The following is a 23650-nucleotide window of genomic DNA, read 5'->3' on the forward strand; positions in this document are numbered from 1 at the left end:
TTAAAACGGAAGTGAGGGGTCCGAAGGGTAAAATTAGGATAGCAAGGGCAAAGCAATGAATTATGTAATAAGGAAGCAAAATAAACTGTACTGTACTTGTATGAATGTTGTATGTATAAGTTTGTATTTGTTTGGTTTATCTGTGTTTTGGGGATGTTTTTCTATTTAATGTGATATGTTGAAAAATTATAAATAAAGACAATTTAAAAAGTTTGTGTGTGAAAAACACAGCAAATGGTTGTGCAACCAATGCAAGCATTAAAAGTTATGCCTGTATGGGCCATTTGACAGTTACTAAGACAAATAAACTTCTGTCGGTCGAGATTCAAGCACAAATGTTTGTTGTATAATACCATTTGGAGAAAAAAACAATATATTGTAATAAACAGCATATTTATGCTGGTGATATGTTTTTTTAACATGGGGTCAATTGTTTGAGGCCAGAAATCTGAAAATTTGTCTGCATTTGCCATATGTACCAAGCTCCGTAATAGGATCCATTCTGAAGAAGCTTGGAGCCAGTGGGTATCGCTATCTTGATTTGGTTATCCAATAGAATTCCCCCTAATAAGGATGTAATCGGATCCCCCCCCACGTGCACCGGTCAGTCTGTCCTAAACCCGGTCCTCCTATATATATTGCACAGGACAGCTCATTGGGAGAGCTGTTCTTTGTCATTTAAGTCACATTTCTAAGGACATCTCAGTGTAATTAATGCTGGTACGTTAAAAAGCTTAGTACATCCTGCCCAAATTGCCATAACGCATACAGGGGTAGATGTATGAAATAGTGATACGTAAGGAGGTGAGCCAGAGGAGAAGTGGCCCATAGCAACCAATCAGCACTGAAGTAACTTGCATAATATAAATTTATATAGGGCAGCTGATTGGTTGCCATGGGGCACTTCTCCTCTGGCTTACTTCTTCATACATCTACCCCACAATGACATACAAATTACTACAAACGACTACACTGAAGAACTTAAATGTTTAAGTGAATATAATGCATCCTGGATGGCTTGATCAATAAAAGTAGTGAGCAGCTAATAGACCATTCTCACCCTGCTGCCCCAAATCCTCTGTTGTCGGCACAGCTCCCTCCTCGAGGACTCCTGGCAAAGTCTTCAGCGACTCTGGCATCTGAAGCGTTGGCCGGACTTTGCATTGTGTCTCCACTGCTTTTCTGAACTGGGTGTAGACATCTGGTAACCTGCAATACACAATAAGGGAGTCACTGGGGGGAAACTACGCAGTGGAGGGGGGGGGGGGGGTTGCTAAGGGCAACTTCTTCACTGCTCTTCTTTAGAAGGTTTGATACATCTCCCAATAGCTCTCTCATCCTTCCCTGACATCTGGTCTCAGAACAGGGATAGGCAACCTGTGGCAAGGCATGGTAAAGGGTGGAGTTCAACAGCACCTGGAGTGTAACAAGGTGCCTACCCCAGTCAGGCACCAGTCTATTCTCTGACAACAGCACCTGGAGTGTAACAGGGTGCCTACCCCTGCCAGGCACCAGTCTATTCTCTGGCAACAGCACCTGGAGTGTAACAGGGTGCCTACCCCTGCCAGGCACCAGTCTATTCTCTGGCAACAGCACCTGGAGTGTAACAAGGTGCCTACCCCTGCCAGGCCAGGCACCAGTCTATTCTCTGGTAACAGCACCTGGAGTGTAACAAGGTGCCTACCCCAGCCAGGCACCAATCTATTCTCTGACAACAGCACCTGGAGTGTAACAGGGTGCCTACCCCTGCCAGGCACCAGTCTATTCTCTGGCAACAGCACCTGGAGTGTAACAAGGTGCCTACCCCTGCCAGGCACCAGTCTATTCTCTGGCAACAGCACCTGGAGTGTAACAAGGTGCCTACCCCTGTAAGGCCAGGCACCAGTCTATTCTCTGGTAACAGCACCTGGAGTGTAACAAGGTACCTACCCCAGCCAGGCACCAATCTATTCTCTTGCAATAGCAGAATATTGGAACATTCACCTTGAGATAGGTCTGAATGGAAGATCCTCACGGTGATACAAAGTGGATCCCCAAATTGACTGAAATTTTACTCCATATTGGGAACAGACTTGTTTTATGGATGTCACAACATCGAGCTCTTCACTCGTTACCTGGAGATACAGAGCGGTCAATGTTGATGCAAAAGTAATAAATAATAGCATTATACACAAAATGTAGTTTTTTCTAGTGAAGTATTTCTGGCCTTCCATCTCCCTACACAAAGGAGATTACATTCTGGATACAGAATATAGTTTTCAATTTAGATAAAGAGTCAAAGCAGGTTCACTGCATAACTGACAATAGCCTTGCATGCATGGTAGTATGATATGTCAACAATCTTCATGTTAGAATACCAACATATTGTCCCTGGTGATGCAGCAGTCATTTACCTGCTCCTGATGGCTCCAGCGGGGCTAACAGTCATGTGACCATCACTTCCTGTGTAGTCATCTGATGTCCCAGTATTCTTCTCCTGGGTGCTGGATGACGCTCTAACAGTCTGGATTCTGACAGACAGCAGACTGATGTCGGAATCCCGACTGGTAAAAGCCCAACCTAATCTCCCTCGTTGGGTCCACAAACCACATAGTGGGAGAATTTATCCTCGTGTGAGCCCAATGGGCCCCCAGTGTGGCGAGCACAGCGCGCCCGCAAAAAGCTTTGTAGCACTGTTGGGATTCCGATGTCAGACTAATGACCGTCGGAAACACAACCGTCGGAGTGTAGTACCACACCCTATTACCTGTTTCCCACCTGTCCTGCAGACTAACCCTAATGTAGACATTTTAATAATGTCACCATGTCTGGCAACATTATGAATGTTGACATTGTAAATATCCAGCTAATGATTACGTCTCTTACATACAGTTTCCAGTCTATGGAAGGAATGTGCATGAATGCCTACTTCTACTTAGGATGACCGCATAATAAAAAAAAACACAATAACCGCCTCACACCTGTGGCACAGTGGGCCTAATTTATTGCCACCAGAAAGCCAGCTCCTCACTTTACCCCCAAGGTGGAACACAGAAGAGAGGGGCTGAAGTTTCAATGTACAATTCTAGCTAGTAGGAGAGGTGACGCTATTATTTATGTATTTGCTTCATATTAATCTCTTATCCCATATCCAAATAAAAGACAGCAATTGTGGATGACACTGCAGATACCACATGGAAACCACTTAAAGGAGATACAACAATGCTAAGGTATCTCTTAAGGTGCCCATACACGGTGCGATGATCGCACCCGTTATGGGCTGGATCGCATCGCATTGCATGCATTTTTCATGCAATGCGATCCGTGGGCAGTACAAAAAGTATGTGCAGCACATACTTTTTGCACTGTATGATGCGATGCCCGTGGGAGCGCACATTGCATTGCATGTCCACCAAATATCGCACCGTGCACCAAACAGTCCACCAAATAGCCAGTATCTTCAATACATAAGTATGGAAGCTAGCAAGCAGGGCCTTTGTCCTATCTGTCTTGTTTTATTATTGTTGTGTTCCCAGCTGTAAATAGCAATGGAATATGTTGATGGTATAGAAATATACAAATAATATATACTAAGCCTTGGAGAGAGCTAACATGGGGAATGAAAGTACCAACCAATCAGCTCCTAACTGCCATCTTACAGACTGTGTTTGAAAAATGACAGTAGTTAGTAGCTAGTTGGCTGGTAGGGAGTTATTAAAACTTGATTGCAAAGCACCTTGTTGTACTGCAGGTGGGGCAGATGTAACATGTGCAGAGAGAGTTAGATTTAGGCGAGATATGTTTCTGTGCAGGGTAAATACTGGCTGCTTTTTTTTTACATCGCAATTTAGAGTTCAGTTTTAACAAACCTCACAGGGCCCGATTCAGACCTGCTCACTGGGCTTCAAGTGTTCAGAGCCCAGGGAGCACGTAGCCGCCACCCCTTTGAACTTAAGCAGCCATGCACACGGGGAAAATCATTCACCAACAGATGATTTCCCTCTGCTTGTAATGCACAGAGTCTGCCAGGACTCACTCAGCGCTGCAATGGCAGTGGCGAGAATTAGGTCACTGATGACACCGGCGGCCCTCCATCTGAAGGTCAGGGAACACTCCCCCAAACACCTGCAGGGTGTCAATCACCCTGGGTGCCATCTGCCTTCACTCGCAGCCTTCAGGCATGCGAACATCAAACCGTGCGCAGTCAATCAATAATCAGAAAGGTTGCGAATTCGAAGCCAGCACAGACAAGTCAGAAACGGCCTCTCAGATCTAAATCTCTCTGTTACATTTGCCCCACCTGCAGTCCAGCATGGTTTTGTCTATTTAAGAAAAAAAGGAGCTTTGCGATCAGGGCCTTATCTCATCTTTGCCCAAGGCTTAGTACATAGACCCCTTAAGGCCCCACATACACTTGGGACAAGTCGCCCCCGACTTCCCCCTGAACTTCCCCGGCTGCTCCCCGGGGGAGCTTGATTAGATTGGCACTTGATGTGCCATTTTTTACATGTGATAAATCGTCTCGATTTATCACATGTAAAAAACCCGGGGAGCGGGGGGGGGGGGGGCTACAGAGGTGGGAGCAGGGGGGCTGGGGACGCTGCGGGCGACACGTCTGTGTCCCCCGCTGCTGGGGACGCTGCGGGGGACAGCGTCTGTGCGAGGCGGTAGAGTGAGCAGGGGGGGCTGGGGACGCTGCGGGGGACACGTCTGTGTCCCCCGCTGCTGGGGACAGCGTCTGTGCGAGGCGGTAGAGGGAGCAGGGGGGGCTGGGGACGCTGCGGGGGACACAGGCGGCATAGAGCCGGGCAGGGGGAGCCGGCCGGGAGCTGTCAGTAATGAATTAAAAAAAAAAAGCCCATACAATGAATGGGCAGCCTGTGATTGGCTGCTGAGCGCTCTCTCAGCCAATTGCTGACTGGCTGAGAGAGCGCTCAGCCAATCACAGGCCGCCCATTCATTGTATGGGCTTTTTTTTTTTTATTCATTACTGACAGCTCCCGGCCGGCTTCCCCTGCCCGGCTCTATGCCGCCTGTGTCCCCCGCAGCCGCGCCGCATCCCCAGCCCCCCCTGCTCCCTCCACCGCCACGCCGCCCCACTAGGTCCCAAGTCGGGTGGTCGGACGTGCAGCAGGTCCGACCACCCGACGCAGATCCGATGCGCACGGGACCGCGCATCGGATCTGAGGGGACATCAAAACTAGCCGATTTTGGTCCGATTTCGGCCAGATCCGACTGATCTGGCTGAAATCTGACCAAAATCGGCTAGTGTATGGGGGCCTTTAGACCAGTGGTTCCCAAACTGTGTGCCGCAGCTCCCTGGGGTGCCTCGGGACACTTGCAGGGATGCCACGAGTTGGTGGTCTAGGACCAATTCAAATTATTTATGATCAATTATTTATGGTCAAAAACAGTGCTGGTGGCTGTCAATCATAAAATATGTGTACAATCAGAAGCAAATCCTGCCCTTTACCACATAACTGAACCTAAGAAGCACATATAAACACAAGCTACTTCATTTTATATTTTTTTTTTTTGGGCCTAGGGGTGCCGTGGAAAAATTCTGGTACTCTAGGGTGCCGTGATTCTAAAAAGATTAGGAACCCCTGCCTAATAGTGTGTACGGTAAGATATGCCTTCCGATGTTGACGATACAGTCAACATCGTGTCGGCATCGCATGCAGATTGCAAGCAGATCGCAAGGGTTTTAAACCTTATGATCTGCTTGCGATCCCAATGCGCGTTCACGTATCACAAGACAGATAGTCTTGGCTGCATTGACTATATAGTGCAGATCTGCACTATATAGTCAAAATTATGCCACTGCATGCATGCCGTGCCATGCGAGTCCCAATACGATCTGATCGTATCAGAACTCGCATAGCACGGCATATCTTCGCCGTGTGTACACACCATTAGACAATAAATAAGCTATCAGCAGCCAGCGTGTTATACATGCCTCCTCTTGTAGTGCGACCGCTGACACTGGACCCACTTGCTTGATGAGATCCTGGATGACATCCTCTGGATTTCCTCTCCTCAGTAACAGGTTGCTATGTGGATACACAGAATGTGAAGTGCTGGAAATGCATATAAATCTATATACAAGAAGGTTTAGGAACGCTGTCATACCTTCCTTTCTTCTTCAGAGTGTCCCTTAAGTCCTGCACACTTTCTAACAGGAATTTCAAGCGATGGGGTCCAGTCTTGGGAAAATTGTAATTATGAGTTCCCAAATAGTGTCTTGGATCAAAGCAATACAGTGGGATGATATGATCTGCATTCCTGTGAGCCCAGAGTAGAACCTACAATACATAGAACGTAACTGGATCATCTTCCAAGACATTTACATTGCACATGTGCATTGTTAAAGAGAAGTCTATGTTTAGTCCAGTGAGTTTAGTTGAGTTCTGAGCAAACACTTTTTGCTGCTGGACAACACTCTGGGAGCATGCCCATCATACATTGCACAAGTACCGGTTTCCTGCATATGGCAGGAGAATAACCTCCATGGGTGCATGTGTAGGGGCACCAGTGCACCCAGAGGCCTACACTGCTGTTAAGCTGTTAAGACGGCCCAAAATACATTCTGGCAACGAGGATCTATACTACCTGAAGTATATATGATATAGTAGGCATTATACATTCCGAACTTTATTTGATTTAACAACTTATTTATATTATTTATGGACAAAAGGCCATGTTGACAAAGTGAGAAGATGCCACATTTAATGGGAGACCCCGCCTCTCTTATACAACAAGCTGCACTGCACTCATCACAGACAAGTCACATACTGTATAATTAGAAGCAGTGAGGCTGTTGTATAACCAGTTCTGCACATGTCAGTAAAACAGCTGCTGGCTCACTGTGAGTAACACAGACCCTCTATAGAGGAGGATATACTGTGCCTGTACTCTGTCTGCATTATAAAAGTAGCATGCACATGGGGGTCTGCAATTAGTAAGCACATGAATGAATACACAAATACATGCTTGTAGTACTACAGCAGCACAGGGCCAGTCACCAGCTATCCCCACCTCATTGTCGTGAAACCTCAGGTCATTCCTCAGCAAGCAAATGATGACTTTAGCCGGGACACTCATAGTGCTGAACTGCTGAAGCCGGGAAGCTCCAGTCTGTGATGTGATGCCGCTGCTGGAGTAGGTAGTAATCAATCACTTCGGACAAAGCCTACTTCAGTGACGACAGAGAATCGTCCCCTCCTCCTTCCCTCTGAGAGCAGCTGCATTACACAAGGCAGCCACTAGGGGTCCTCTAGTTATGTGAGTAGTAGTACATACCGTGTATTGCTGATGCTGATGCTCTTGCCTAAAATATTCAAGCAGTAACATGTCATCTGCTGATTATCCATATCTTAAATTAGGGTTTTCATTCCATGCATCAGTTTTACATTATTATTATTATTATTATTATCATTATTATTTTCATTATTATTATTGTTGTATTTAAAAGTGCTTCAAAGTGTTTGCAGCAGCTTATAATGTATATAGATAAATTGGTATTTGTTTCCTAGAATGGCGCCCAGCTTTCCTACAGTATGTACGACACCGTAGGGAAATCGCATTGCATCGCATCGCATGGGCCATTATAGCGGCATACGATGCGATGCGATTTTTTCATGTACATTTTTGTCTCATTGTACCCCACTATATCGCATCGCATTGCATCGCATGTCCCGCAAAATCGCATGCGATTTTATAGGGTGTGCGATGCCATGACATTAGGTATACAATAATAAGATTGTATGTCCCAAAAATAGATTTAACACGCCCCCCCCCCCCCCCCCCCACTATCCACGCCACGCCAAAGCGTGGCGGAGCACCTCCTCTGACTTTTTCACTACCCCACTATCCACGTTGGTGTGGAGTTGATTTTACATAGTGTGGCGAGTGCAGCGAGCCACCGAGCCCGAAGCGTGGCGAACGCAGCGAGCCCCGCGCGGGGACGCGGATTACTTTACATGTATTCCGCATCCCCTCGCGGGGCTCGCTGCGCACGGCACATTTCGGGCTCGGTGGCTCGCTGCGCTCGCCACACTAAATAAAATCAACTCCACGCCGACGTGTATAGTGGGGTAATGAAAAAGTCGGAGGACGCCTTCCGCCGGTGGCGTGGATAGTGGGGGTGTGCGTTAAACCTATTTTTGGGACATACAATCATATTCTTGTATACCTAATGTCATGCCATCGCACACCCTATAAAATTGCATGCTTAAATGGCCCATGCGATGCGATTTCCCTACGCAGAATAGCCCACTGCTTAGTGGGCGCCGTTCCAGGAAACAAGTACCAATAAATTAGATATATATTATGCTGCTGTTATATAAAAAATGCAATAATCAAATATAAATAAAATCGATGAAACTACCGGTATATACATTCCCTTTATCCACTCATACTTCTTAACATGGGTACACAATGACAGATGTCTAATCCAGTGGATCACACCGATATAACATTTAATTTGGTGCTTACACTGAACATTTGCTGCGCATGCAACACACAGGTTTCACTGAAACTGTGTGTTTTCAAGCAATTTTATTTTTTCAAGTGATCAAATTGAATAGCCCAAAAAAATCAGCAATACATAGGGGAAAAATGCTAAATGTGTCTGTTTTTCATACCCAATGATTTTTAGGCAGTAATTGAATACCGACCAGGAGATCATTCCCCATCCAGGACCAGCTGTGAGTTGGGAAAAGTGGTTTTGTCATTAAACTCATTCTCCCACTATCTTGTGGAGTGTGTCCTCAAGTTCCTGTTTGTGGCTCCCTCCTATAGAATTGTAAGATGAATATGCAAGATCACAGGTAACCTGTCACACTCAGAGGTGGTACTGTGTCAATGAGGTACCCAAAGCAGGAAATAATGGCATCCGGATGCACTATGAGCTGGAACTTAGGCTCAATAATGCGTTTCTCCGCCTTGTGACTCTCAGTGGCTTCCTCAGATCTTCCACTCCCCCCTCCCCAGTTGCAGGGAGAACTAACTTCTGCTGCAGCAGCCTCTCTTTCCATCCCAGCACAATCTGCGTAGTGCTTTGTACTGAGCAGGGTAGAGAGGCAGTGGCATTCTGTCCTCTCTCCCTGCATGCAGGTTTCAATACTCCCACACCCCACTGCCCGCTGTATTAGACACTGGTTCCCAACCAACACACAAACTACAGATGGAGCCACCTTCGTTCATTCGGCCGGCACGGTGGAGATTTTCCGCAAATGGGGTTCCATTCTCTGACAAACGCTGTGCCGACACGGAAAGCCCGGTGCGCTGCCAGATGGACAATTTAATTTAATTGTATTTAATTGCCTGCTCCATTGATCATGCCCTCAAATTTTACCTGGGCCTGGGTGAACTGTTGGCTCCCCTGAATGGGGGACATGTATTATTGCAACACTTGTGCCGCTAAACCCAGTGTGCGTCACTAGATTTGGTGTCACATGGCGCTGTAACTCTTGGTGTCACCCTCCATGGATGGAGGGAACATACCCAATGGGACTGCCTGTCATGCGGGTGACTAGCAGGTACGACTTCCAATATGAAGACACTACCAGTCACAGTGATGCAAGTGCAGTCTCACAGACTGCATCTCATACTTGCCGACTTTTGCTGGCTGCCTTCCGGGAGAGGGCAGCCAGCTCTGTTATACAGGGGGGCGGGGCTATCGCCGGGGGCTAAAAAGAGGCCGGTATTTCAGGCATTGCACGGCGGGGGGCGGGGTTAAAATGACGCAATCGCTGCATTTTACTCACGGACCCCCCCGACGAGGGGCGGATCGCGGGGGATTGGGGTTAATGCAGGAGGGTTGCCCCCCTTTCCGGGGGGCCGGGAGGGGGACCCGATTTCCGGGACCCTCCTGGCCATTCCGGGAGGGTAGGCAACCCTGCTGCATCTGGCTTCAGTAAGGCTGAGTAAAGTGGTAGATTTTTACAGGACTGCAGCCCGTAGACAAAATCTGCCAATGAATAGGACTCTTCTGTAGGTTTCGGTAGGGTAGACAACTCTAGTACATAGGCGTACCCGCAGAATGGCCAATATTGCTACAACTTTGAAGGTACCCTAGAGAGAAAGGTTTTCATTCATGTAAATGATCAATGTGTTATATAACTCTGGTTATATGTAAGATCTTGTTAATAAATAAAATAAATAAATGTAAAAAATGGCCATTTAACTGCTCATTAGTATGCTTCAATGAATAACTATATTTTATTATGTATTGAGTTTTACTTTCGAAGTATTGTTGTGTTTGTTGTGGCCAATGTACTAAGTGAGATAAGGTCTATTTTATAAGATACCTCTAATAGTGTGTACACACCATGAGTAATAGGTGGAAATAATAAAAAAAAGTAATAATATTATAATAAAATAGTTTCGGTATCGCATTATCACACATTAGCCACTGGGGGGCGGCAGAGAGTAAAGTATCCAGCCTCTACCCTTAGTGGACGGCTGGTAGTTTCCTGCCTCCCGGGGAGCTGCTCCTGCTGCTGACATCACACTTCTGGTTGCAGCCTCCCAGCTGGACGTTCCGTGTCTGCGGCTGTTGCTAGAGCTCTAGCTTCTTTCTCTTGTTTGTGGAAAGTAAATCCGGGTGTCTTGCAGTGTGCACGGTGTTGTACCCTCTTTTCCTACCGGGCGATCTCCTGGGATCTTGGCGTTTGCAGGATCTCTGTGGATTATACTGTATACCTCTCCTGCCATAAAAGTTCCACAAATGAAGACCTGAGAATGGGCAGTCAGCGGCCGGGACACCCGTGATCTGTATGCATGATCACCCCACTGGGTACTGGATTATTGGGGGGCATCACTCCAAGCAAGCAACAAGTGAGCGTAAGTACAGTACTCCTAATCTCTGCACCCCCAGACTCTTAAACCACAGCCATTGTGTAGGGTAATGGCCCCTCTCCATGTCACTGAGTTATCCTGTGCACATACTACACAGCCACTTTCCATTTGCAATTGTGTGGCACAGTCCCAAGTACACGGTCGGACATTACCCTGCTCTTCTGTCAGTATGGATACTTGTTGTGTGTTCATTATATCCCGTCAGCATATACGTGTTACATATACAGTACTAGCATGTGTGTGAGCAAGTACTGCACAGCCCTGTGCACACACTACCTGGCCACAATGCAACATGTCTGGTGAAATTGTTTATAACCTACTCCCTCACATCTTAATTGTTAATAGTACTCTCTATTTTGCATCCAGACAGCCATAAATTCATGTTACTTTGGGACCTGGGGTTTGGGTTGAGTTGTTACATGGGTACCTATGCATGGAAGCTTCAAACTTCTACAATAGTGGCGAATTGCACTGTGCGCGATGGGTTGCGGATTGCTGTAGCCCTGGGTGGTGTCAGGAATCCGTGTGACTGCAGATGGCAGGAGGCAGTGTCAGAAAGTGACATTACTGACAGGCTTGTTATGTCAGGGATGTGTCTGGGGAGGGCATAATCGCAGGAATACTGCACACTGTAAATTTACTAAAAGATGGGAGTTCTATTGAAGTTGGGATTTTGCCCATGACAACCAATCAGATTCTATATACAACATACCATTTTCAATAGAACTCTAATCTTAGCAAATTGACCCCTATATGTCTATTGCGGTTATTGGCGGTATACCACAGCTAATAGATCTTTGTAGTTTAAAAGTTATAAGATGGCACTTAAGCTGGTCTTACTTCAGAGTGATTCTAGGCCCGAATGCACAATTTCGATGGATCGTGTGCACATCGTGAGGTATTTCAGAACAATGGCGATGCGCGTTCCAGCGGGTTTAGAGGTCGCACCTTTGATCTTATATGCTGCACATATAATCAGTCGGGATGGCTTGCAGTCCTAAGCAGATCATATGTGTTCTTAGCACATACAATCATAGGCACCGATTCCGTGGGTGCTCCCAGGCCTAAGCACTAAGGGAGCGCGTGCTGGCGTCAACCACGCAGAAGTACAGCCTGTACAGGGCAGAGCGTGTCGGGAGGGAGCTGACCTCACGCCGCGGGCTGAAGTACAGGGCCGAGTGCGGCGGGAGATATATCACTATATTTTCATTCACTATATCAGCAGTGTCTCACAGCCGTGCTGGTGTAGGATTGTGCGTTTGGTCTGTGATGTACAGTATAGTCATGTGAGTATTAATACAAAATCTTTTTGGTGGCATTGATTACTTTTAATGCATTTCATGGTGGGTATCGTTACATTGTGCCATAATGTGTAAAAAGGGGGACTCTGCTGCTGTAATCTGTAAAAGGGGAACTCTGCTGCCGTAATTTGAATATTGGAGACAACTGTGCTGTGTAATATAAATTGGTATTATTTTGTGTCGTCTATCTATCTATCTATCTATCTATCTATCTATCTATCTATCTATCTATCTATCTATCCCCAAGGACAGTTCATGTCAGCCAGAAGCCTATTTGCATCCAGGTCTGAACCCTTTAGTGATGTATCACCACATGACATTGATTGACAGCCCCAGCACTATTGGCTGTGGCCTGATTCCAATATCAACAGTATTGCACAGCTGCAGGGAAGCAGCCACAGTTACTGTATAATTAATATTCTAATGCAGCATGAAGGTGCCTGTAGGAAAAAGATCTGATGGCTCAGCATCAGATCGCAGTTACCATCATCTGCGTAAGCCTAAACTTACTCAAACTAGCCGTCAGAAAATCCACTGCACGGTCCAGGATGTCTGTGTGACGATGTACACCATGTACTCGGCCCGCTTACAAAATGGGGGCAACAGGACTCTGTTCTGTACAAAGTTCCCAGTCTCCGCCCCCAAAGTCAGCAATATGCCAATCATGATGCAGCTAAGGGAAGACTGTGAGCAACCATACAGGATGCGCGGGACAGCCAACATCAGATTTCTATGTAAACTGTCAGGTTTACTGACAAATCCAAAACAGGCCCTGTGGCAATCATTTTATGTGAGACGTAGGGTTAAAACATAGAAGATGGGTCTGCACCTGTCCTTGGCAGACCTCCATATCTACACAATAATGAAGTGACAATATGGTATAATTAGAATAAAGTAAAAGTTCCGCTGCACATGCATCGCCTTTCTCAGTAGATTCATGTGGCTGTTTCATTCCTCGGTTGTTCTAGAAACCTGACGTCAGCTCTCACTTCGATGTTACAACACACTTCCACTTAAGTGCAAACCACAGATCACTACTCCTCTGGTTCCTGTTGATTTCTGTAAACTGCTTCTTTCATGCTCGCTGATTTTTTTCTGTGCTTGGTTGGCTTCGTATGTCATGTCTCCTGTGTCAGGAGAGTCTACCTGCTGCTGTACATTTCACATACTTTGGTGTCTATCGTAATAGCCTCACATTAAAGTATAGTTATGGCCTCACCATGCATTTTGCATTATTAGAATGTATTAAATGGACCTCAGTAGTGCTAGAGAATAATGCTCTAGGATGGACGTTGATGGACCAGATTCAGAGCTGGACATATCTCTGTGCACGGCGTAAATGTCAGGCACCTGCACAGATGGAATTTGGCGGCTCCTGAGCTGTGACAACGTGAGCACAGGGAACCAACCTGTTTTGTGGGTCTAGCGTGGGCATGCATCTTATGCTCTGTGTTCTGGGGAAGGAAAGCCTCTTTCTGATAGCTTTCCATAGCGTCCTGTTAGGAAACTCTATCCACACCGTCTCTCATCCTCCGGTAATACCAGCAGACGAGCGGTGTCGGTCAGTGATGATGCGGGAGCACGCATAAGCGCTTATCGTCGGGCCGTACATACTGGGCGGCTAACGCCACTTAAACAGCAAACCTGAGCTGCTTTAAGCTCAATATCACCCAGTGTGTATAGGCCTTTAAAATCAGGCCCTATGTATAAAGGCCTAATTCAAAGATGGGTGCAGTAAGCACATTGGCAGCTGCTGTATGAAAATTTGCTAAAACAGAAGGAGGGAATCCTTCTGCCGCTGTCCTCCCTGGCGCTGATGGGGGGAAGCTGCTGGTCGCCGCGACCATTAGGGAGTACACACAGGAGCGCGCAGCTGGCGATTTATTGCCAGTAGCACTCCAAATCACTGGCAATATGGTCGCTCAGCGACCATATTCCCAGCGATTTTAGCCAATATCGCCCACGTGTGTACATTTCAGTCCCTTTAGGACCTTTCTCAAACTGTGCGCCGTGGCACCCTGGGGTGTCTCGGGACACTTGCAGGGGTGCCCTGGGTTGTGGTTCCGGACTAATGCAAAAAATGTATGGTCAATGTAACTGGCAAAACCAGTGCTGGTGGCTGCCAATCCAAAAATATGTGGACACACAGAAGTGAACCCTCATCACATATCTGGACCTCTGTATGACATATTAACACAATTTACTTAGTACAATATTTAAAGGCAAAAATGTATAAGAATATTTTCGCCTAGGGGTGCCGTGACAACATTCTGATAATCTATGGTGCCATGAATTAAAAAAAGTTGGGGAATCACTAGGTCACTGTATAGATGATAGACAATGTCTAGGTCGTCAATCACTATGTTGACCATTAATCGTCAACAGTGACTAGGTCGACACATAACAATGGTCAACATTAACAGAAGGTCTACATGGATATGGTTGACATGAATAAGGTTGACATGAGTTTTTCATGTTTTTGTGGTGTCATAGACACCATATAAGTGTACTGCGTCCCCTCGCATGGCGTGCTGCACTCGCTATGCTTCAGACACGATGCCTTGCTGTGCTCGGCACAATTCTATTCTCACTCTTGGATAGTAACGTTTGAAAAACCACCTTTAAAAAAAAATTGTGAAAAACTGTCGACCTTATTCATGTTCACCTTCTGTCAATGTCAACCATTCTTAGGTGCTGTCCTAGACACTGTTGACCATAAGTAGTCGACCTAGTGACTGTCAATTTAGACATTGTCAACTGAGGGATCGCATACCACTCAAGGCAGGATCAGTAACACAACATGAGCCAACAGATAAGAAGGGACAAGAACCAGGGGTGAATTTAGAGGCCGGGCTGCCCCTAGGCCAGTGGTTCCCAATCTGTGTGCCTAGGCACCCTGGGGTGCCTCAGGACACTTACAGGGGTGCTTTGGGTTGGTGGACCAGGATCAATTCATATAATTAATGGTCAATGTACCAGGCAAAACCAGTGCTGGTGGCTGCCAATCATAATATATGTGGACAGACAGAAGCAAATCCTGTCCCTCACCACATAACTGTGACATATACACACAATGTACTTCATTTAATATTTTTCTTCTGAATTTCTCGATAAGAAGCATTTGGCCTAGGGGTGCCTTGAAAATATTTTGATGCTCTAGGGTGCCGTGATCCAAAAAAGATTGGGAACCATTGCCCTAGGCACATTATTAGCTCCCCCATTCATTTTGGGCCTATTGCAGATGCCTCAAACCCCCAAGCAGCCTCAGCCTCAATCCACTAATGCCTCCAGGACTTTTCAACGGGTAAAACTCTGCTTTTTACCCGTTTAAAAAAAACCTGTATTTTTAAACGGGTAAAGCAACCTGGAGCATTCCCACTGTAGCTCTACCCGTTTAAAAAGCCTAAAAAAAACGCAAATTACCATTTAAGATCTGCAGTGGGAAAGGGGTATGAGAGAGAAAGAGATGTAGTTTCGCTGTCAACTGTGTTTCGGACACATATAAACAGACAATATATATACAGTATAGAATAGATAATAGAAAAATACGGGGGCTGATTGAAAAGTAATGATACTGCGTTTGGAAGATCTGGGAACACTTGTTGTTGTGAAACTCATACATCTATGTGCAGTGGCGTAAGTTCATCCAAGTTGCCCGGAGGCAAGATAAGTATTGGTGCCCCACCCCAAATAGCTCAATCAGTAAGGTGTCTGTCTCCGGTAAGGTCACGGGATCTAATGCAGGGTATGATACTTGCAAAAATTATGTTAACTGATTCAAACTTAATGGGGAAGCGAGGTGCTCCCTTGGGGGCAAGAGCCCGGCGGCAGATGACTCCATTGCCTCCCAGAGTTCTGCCTCTGTCTATGTGTCTGAACCCGCGATTGGACTGCCATACTCTTCTTTGTTTGGTCACAACGCATAGACGATCTTTGTACATTTCATCATGGAGGATGAGTAAGATGTTTCTGTGAGATTGTCAGACGTGTGATTGCATTTTGTATTAAACTTGTAAAATGCTGAACTGAAACTCATGAAGTGTTACTGAAAGCGTACAGTGCAGAAACCATCATCTGTGCTGCACTATTATTATTATTATTGTAAATAAAAGAAAATACTTATTCACAGAAAATACAGGTGTAATGGGGTTTAACCTTAACTAAGGATTCCCTACCATCACTTACCCTCAAGTCAAGTGCAAATGGAAAAATGTGAGTGCTGGTAGGTTGAGTGAATATGAGGTACTTGTGTAGTATCACGGCGCCCATCGCATCGCAGACCATAAGGCATGCGATGGTATGCGATGCGATATTGCGTGATGTTCCCCAATGTCATACAATTTTAAAATTGTATGGCATTGTATATGGCATACGATGGGATGGGATTATAACTTGTATAAGCACCCTAATGGGTGCTTACAATGTTAAATGCACCCTCACGCCACCCCCACTATGAACGTGAACCCGAAGCGTGGCGAGCGCGGTGGTACGCGTCCTTCAACCTTTTCATACCCGCACTATCCACGTCGGCGTGGAGTTGATATTATAAAGTGTGGCGAGCGGAAGAGCATAACTTCACAGGTATACGCGTCCCCTCGCGGGGTTCGGTGTCTCGCTGCGCTTGCCACACTTTATAAAATCAACTCCACGCCGACGTGGATAGTGGGGGTATGAAAAGGTCGGAGGACGCTTACCGCCGCCCCTCACGGGCTTGCTGTGCTCGCCACGCTTTGGGTTCACATTTATACTGGGGGGTGGCGTGGGTGTGCATTTAACATTGTAAGCACCCATTAGGGTGCTTATACAATTTAACATCGCATAGGGGGCTTAAATCGCATCGCAGTGTATCGGGTGCGCCGTGATAATACATAAGTACCGAATATTATAATGTGCTGGGAGAGTAACATGTCAATGGAGTGGACGGAACAGGTTATTGGATGCTTAAGGGGATTGTTGGGTTCCTGAAGAAATTAGTTCATTGGTAAATGGATTCTTGAGGGTAATGGGGTATGGGTGAGGTATTGGTTGTTGAATGGATGCTGTCAGGATGGGTAAATGGGTTTGCTGGGGGAAAATGGTGGTTGTAAATCCACAGTACAAAATAATTATATATTGTGGGCACTGATGAGTGGGATAAATATATATTGGGGTACTTATTTTTGGCATAATAATGGCCTTGGGGGGGAGAGAGAGAGATGCACTAAGCTTCAAAAGTGATAACATGGAGAGTGATAAACAGCCAGCCAATCAGCTCCTGCCTGATATCTTTCAAACACAGTTTGTGACATGGCAGATAGGAGCTAATTGGCTGGCTGTTTATCACTCTCCATTTTATCACTTTTGAAGCTTAGTGCATCTGGCCCAGAGAGAGATAAAGTGTAGTAGTTGCCCAAAGTAACCAATCAGCTTCTACCAGTCTTTGAAATGATTGTTAGAAGGTTCCTTTTGGAAACTTCTCCAGTTTAACTCTCGTCTAAGGCTGATACATCTCCCCTTTATAGTAAAGTGGTTGTCAGGCAATTATAATTGTTTGGTATTAACAATAAAATCATGAGGTTGACTAATTTAAAGGATGTTCAACAAAGCAATGTGATAAATTAGTCACATGGAATAAGATTCCTTTAAGTACGCGTTCTGCCTTTCTTATGTACAGGATGTGATTTCAGAGAATGATTATTGTCTTTTAGCACCGAGAACAGTGAGGGCTGAGAACACCCTATCCTGTAGCATATATTTTCCCTAAAAAATTAAACTGGTTCCACAGATAACTGTGGCATCGCCCATAGCAACAAATCAGCTTTAATTTTCTGGTTGCTATGTGCACATGGCCCTTTCCACACAACTGACCATAGAACAGTCTTTATAAGGATTCCCCTTTGAGTCACAAATAAATCCCATCTTCTGGAAGTCTTTGCTGCTGGACAAATTAATGTGTCCTTAAGGTGTTTCAGCAGCCAACATAAATGGCCACTGGACCCAAGTATAATATAATCTTTTGTATTTGAAAGCATCATCTTAAAAAAATGTTGTACAGTATAAGAACAATCATAACCCAGAATGCTATGCCAGGCCCGGCGACTGGGGGGGTCAAAGGGTACAGCTGTGACGGGCCCCGAGTATCAGAGGGGCCCCAAGTTCAGCCCCCACTTGGCCGCCGGGCCACTCATCCTCTGACTGTTAGCGTGGCCGTGGTGCCGCTGAGACAATTGAGCCTGCAGTACATGGGGGCTGCCTGGGGACATTCGCCGGGACACGCAGCTCTTGGCTGCCGCGCAAACAGCCTGTGGAGGGTCCGCCGGGACGGTCCACCGGAAGCTGCGTGTCCCAGCGGACCGTCCACAGGCTGTTTGCGCGGCAGCCAAGAGCTGCGTGTCCCGGCGAATGTCCCCAGACCATTGTGGGTGCTCATTATAAATAAGCATCTAAGGTGAGAAATCTTTATATGTGGGGTGCACTTTGGGTCTCTACTGCTGCTTCTCGGGGCCGTGTCTAGTGTTAGCTCAGGTCTGGATAGCAGTCTCTTGTCAATGCTTTGATTTAACATACTGCACTTGAATTGGTCTCTAAGGACGTATGGCTTCAAACTGGCAGTAAATATCTGAATTTGGTCACACACGTGTGTCTGTGTGTGTGTGTGTATATGTGTATATATATACACATACACTCCACAAAGGCTGCACATGGGTAAGAAAGAAGGAAATCATGCAGTTGAAGTTCAAATGTTTTCGATGTATTTTACCACATCGTCATCAGGATAATACACGGGTGAAAATCACACACCTACCCTGTCGGTTACTATGGAAACGCGTGTAACACCAAGCACCTTAACTCACGCCACTTGAAAGGTGATGCAACCCTGGTTAGCATCATCATCGTGCGGCGGTTGCCATGGTGCGTAACATCAATTGTCTAATGGGCATTAAGGTGTGTGGTATAATATGAAGTAGGCATCATGATTTGTGGCATAATGTGTATTAGTTGTCAATTCAGAAGTGAGACTATCTGCGCTGGGGGCAGCAATTATATGGGACTCCTTGCCACCAATATGCCCACCATTCCTCCCTGCTCCACACAACTACTAGTGCTGGAGGGGGTGGGGCCCCCAGAAATATCAGTGTATGGGGCCCCAAGATTTCTGTTGCCGTCCCTGTGCAATGCAAACAAGCTGATAAACACAAGAGGCCGATTGTAATACTGGTCCCTATGGCCATCAGCATATGGGTGCTTTGTCTGCCCATGTATACTCTCCCTTTGGGAGAGCTGTGTTTTCCTGTATGTTTCAGGAAGCACATGTACAGCATATTCCAGACATACAAGTGCTGCTTTGCACTTTGAACACCGCTGACAGCATTCAATGAATGCATCAGTGTTCTTGTATTAGGAATGTCTTCTGTGTGTCGGTAGGGTTGGGATCATTTGGTCTATTGAATTATGGTAGAAAGTCATTAGGTCGAATCCATTAGGTCGACATGCTAAAAGGTCGACATGATTCTAGGTTGAAATGGGAAAAGGTCGACATGATTCTAGGTCGAAAGGTCATTAGTTCGACAGGTCATTAGTTCGACAAGGTCATTAGTTCGACATTGTCTATGTCGACATTCACAAGGTCGACATGGGGTTTTTCACTGTTTTTTTACCTGAATGTCAACACAGTCGACATGGACACAGTTTAAAGTGCACTGCATCCCCTCGCATCGCTCGCTGCGCTCGCTATGCGTCGGGCACGGTGCCTCGCTACGCTCGGCACACTATTTTATTCTCCCACCACGCCCTAGTGGATGGTAGGGCATGAAATACCGCCTGTCGGCACGTTGGCTCAAAAAACAGTGAAAAACTCCATGTCGACCTTGTGAATGTCGACATAGACAATGTCGAACTAATGACCTTGTCGAACTAATGACCTGTCGAACTAATGACCTTTCGAACTAGAATCATGTCGACCTTTTCCCATGTCGACCTAGAGTCATGTCGACCTTTTAGCATGTCGACCTAATGGATTCGACCTAATGACTTTCTACCATAATGCAGTAGACCAAATGACCGCATCCCGTGTCGGTAACCAGCATAAACAGTAAGTGCAAAATTGTTTAGCCTAATAAACATGCCCGTGCAAAGCACTCTTGTGCAGAGGAGTCGGGCCTCTTTATTCCTAAATATGTTCCTGTGTTCAGAATACGAAGCCCCCGCCCCCCCCCCCCCAAAAAAAAAATAGGAATTGTTGTTGTCATCCCACAGACGTCTTCTATTATTCAGGAATACAAGTTTAGTTGCAGTACATGAATTTAAACAGTAATTTGACCAGCATGTTATACTGCAGTAATCTGTATGGCATATTTCTATGTTTTATGCATCTTCCCTGGATAAGTATTGGTCTGATTTGATATATTAGTAAGAACCAGTCAGTTACTGACCTACTTATAGGATGTAGCAGTTAAGAGCTGATTGGCTGGTTGTTTATCACTTTATCACCCTCGTGTTTATCTCTTTTTAAGGCCTAATACGTCTGCCCCCATGTGTCAAGTGGTATACAGATGATAGATTGACAGTGTATTGGCCAAAAGCTTGACACCATATAATCGACATGCATAAGGTTGACCGGTACAGAAGGTCCATATGGCCATGGTCTCATGTTTTCCCAACATTTACTTGATTTAGTATCCACATGGACATATGTTGGGAATAGAGACCTGTGGCAATAACAGCAAACCCCTTCGCACAAAGTGAGCCCACAAGGTCTATGTTTGGCTGATTGTGGTCCTAGAACACAAAAGATACATTGTTATGTGAAACTTTTGTACCCGTCGACCTTTCATTTGTTGACCTTTTCTACCTGTTGACTTATTGACTGTTGCCAATAACGTTGCGATCAACTAATCCGCACAATATGTCATATACAGATAGAGCCATCCTCATCTATCCCTTTAATAGGATTAAGTGAGCCAACTTTATCCCCTGCTAATCCCCTGATGTATTGTTCTATGTATTGTATTTGAAAAGGTTTCATATTGAATATTTGGGACTAAAATAAAGGCAAAACTTTTTCAAATAAATATTTCTGGTCTATTCTTTAATCAGAAAATGTTTTGTTTAATGGTGGCCCTTTTGGGTAGTGGTGGCCCTGTTTTATGACCTTCCCTTTGGTAAAGCCCTTTAAAAAGGCCTTTTCTTATGTAATCTATAGAAAAAAACAGGCTTTACCTGGAGTAAGTGTAAATGGGGCTGATCCAGCAATTTACCGGGTAGCACTGTCGTGGAAATGTGTCTTAAACCCAGGTCCAATCTGGTATCGATCCGGGTACAAATTACCGGGTCTGACCCAGGTAGTGGAAAAGGGGTATAAATCACTGTTTCCCAAATGCAGGCATCAGGGCACCCTAATTACAGTCCGGGTTTGATAGATATCCATACTAAAACACAGTAACCTGTAATGTGTCTATGGAACGAGATAGAGTGGGCAACAGCCAATCAGCTTGTAGCTGCTGTGTTACAGGCTGTGTTAGCAAAATGACAACTGGTTGGTTGGTAGTTTTCTCTGTTCACTTTATCTCTCGCCAATGTTTAGTACATAGACCCCATAATTATTACCTCTGTTTGATGATCTGTGCATAAATAGCCTTAAAATAGCTTTAATACCTGGACTGTTCCGGTCTCTTGAACGTGTTTGGGAATAACCGACTTACGCTGTGCACACACGGTGCAATTCAGTGTACTTTTTGATTTGATTTGGACTATATAGATAAAATCAAATCCAAAAATGACACTGAATCGCACAGTGTGAGCTGGATTTGATGCAGATTTGATCACGATGCGTGGCATCGGGATCAAAAGCAGAAGTAGACTTGCCAGCCCTAGAGGTCAATGGAGTTGCCTAAATGAATGCCTAAGTAATGTAAACTAGCACATGTTCTAAGTTATTACAAAAAAAGTGAAGAAAACGAATGCTGGGTACACACCAGAACGATTTGGGCACAATTCCCCCAATTTCGATGCAATTTCGACCTATTGTATGTAAAAAGAGCAGAATTGGGCATGTTTTAAATGTGTCGTTTGGTTGCTTTGGAGATTTACCTACTGCACTAAAGATTTTTCAATCTACATTAGATTGTGAGCAGATCGTATGCTCCAACAAGATCGTGCGACCATCGTCTCACGATCATGGTCATTCCGGAGTGTACCCAGCATTAGTTTGTAATTTCATGCACTACACAGAATGAACCAGTGCATTGTGACTGTGCTCCCTGTTATTTCCGTGCTGATCTTCTCATGCAGCGATGGCTGATGTTCCACGCGTTGGTTATGCTCAGAGGTCAGCAGTAGACTGGTCTCTGACTGCTGACCCTATTTTCCACAGTATGATGTTTTGTTATTTTGGCTAAACTTCGGCATAAATTCCAGGTCCTTCCTGTGGAGGTAAATATTCATGTTGTGCCAAACAGTCATGGGCCTTGTTGTGGGAAAAGGGAACTTTCTCACAGATCATGAACATATTTTTTCCTATTGGACGGTGTGTAATTCAGTGTGCAGAAACTGGCGTAAAAATATAAACAATAACAGTGATAATTAAGTATTATACCCCTTTCACATCGCACTTTTAAAACGGTATATTGCTGTTTTTTTTCCATTTTAAAACGTTTAAGGCTGCAATGTGAAAGTGCCAGAGTTGATTTACCGGTTAAAGTTAACCGGTATTTCAACACGGTTAAAAAGCAGAGTCCTACACGTTTTAAAGCCGTTTTTTTGGCAGTTTGAACAGCTCTATTTTAATGGCTTTAAACGTGTCCCTTGGGGGTTAAACGGGTTGAATGTTTGAATGGTATTAAATGATTTTTAAAACAGTTTTCACCTGCAATGTGAAAGGTCTCAAGGCTCAGACCCGTTTTAAAGTCCCATTTAAGAATACAGGGTCATTACCCATTTCTGCAATGTGAAAGCAGTATAAAGGATCTGGCAGGAGTCACTGAGCTCTGTAAAGTGCTCTGTGGACTTCCTCACAGACGTGTAAATGGCTGATTGAGCAAAAAAGTCACTCCCTCTTTTTGTAGCGGTTGTTCCATTTTATTTACTGACAGATAAGTGTAGTATAGATGAGATTCAATACCGCTGAAAAATCCATATTAACTATAGGGTTAATGCATAAACATTGCTGAAATGTCTCTAGCCACAGCAGCCAATCAGATTGGTCTATGTAGTGCAAGTTACAGAGATATAACAAATGTCTGTATTAGTGGAGGTTTACACCCCTAAGCAACACTAGTACATAATGTCCATAATGTGATTAAAAGCAGCGCATAATATCTCTGCATCTTTCAACATAGGTGAAAGGGTGATGTCACTGTTTTACTGTTTTATAGAGATGAAAATGCTCATACACAGGATTTACTGTTGTATTGTGGGAGTGTATTGTGCAATTGGAGCTGCTGTCTATGTAGACTTTATTCCTCATTCTTTAAAAGCCAGTTGTTTGTCTGTCTGTGTCTGCCTACGTTCCCAGTCATAGAACAGTGACA

The 23650-nt window shown here is 45.2% G+C and overlaps 2 protein-coding genes across 3 annotated transcripts in view; one reads left to right on the plus strand and one right to left on the minus strand.

The window, feature by feature from the left end:
* Nucleotides 1–7212, minus strand: part of LOC146081121 (cryptochrome DASH) — a 29331-nt gene extending 22119 nt beyond the window's left edge. The window contains exons 1-5 of the mRNA XM_083189093.1: nt 7018–7212; nt 6112–6284; nt 5939–6032; nt 1984–2114; nt 1061–1209 (exon numbers count right to left, since the gene is read on the minus strand). Coding sequence (XP_083045219.1) covers nt 1061–1209; nt 1984–2114; nt 5939–6032; nt 6112–6284; nt 7018–7083 — 613 coding nt within the window. The 5' untranslated portion in view covers nt 7084–7212. The remainder of the gene's footprint in view (nt 1–1060; nt 1210–1983; nt 2115–5938; nt 6033–6111; nt 6285–7017) is intronic.
* Nucleotides 7213–10469: 3257 nt separating this feature from the next.
* LOC146081123 (mitogen-activated protein kinase kinase kinase 3-like) overlaps nt 10470–23650 on the plus strand; it is a 155783-nt gene continuing 142602 nt past the window's right edge. Inside the window, exon 1 of one of the 2 annotated variants that reach the window (XM_083189096.1) lies at nt 10470–10827. In XM_083189096.1, coding sequence (XP_083045222.1) covers nt 10765–10827 — 63 coding nt within the window. In that variant the 5' untranslated portion in view covers nt 10470–10764. The remainder of the gene's footprint in view (nt 10828–23650) is intronic. The other variant, XM_083189094.1, reaches the window with a different exon arrangement.

The sequence above is a fragment of the Crinia signifera genome, chromosome 5 (assembly GCF_055691185.1).
Source record: "Crinia signifera chromosome 5, ASM5569118v1, whole genome shotgun sequence".
Classification (NCBI taxonomy): domain Eukaryota; kingdom Metazoa; phylum Chordata; class Amphibia; order Anura; family Myobatrachidae; genus Crinia; species Crinia signifera.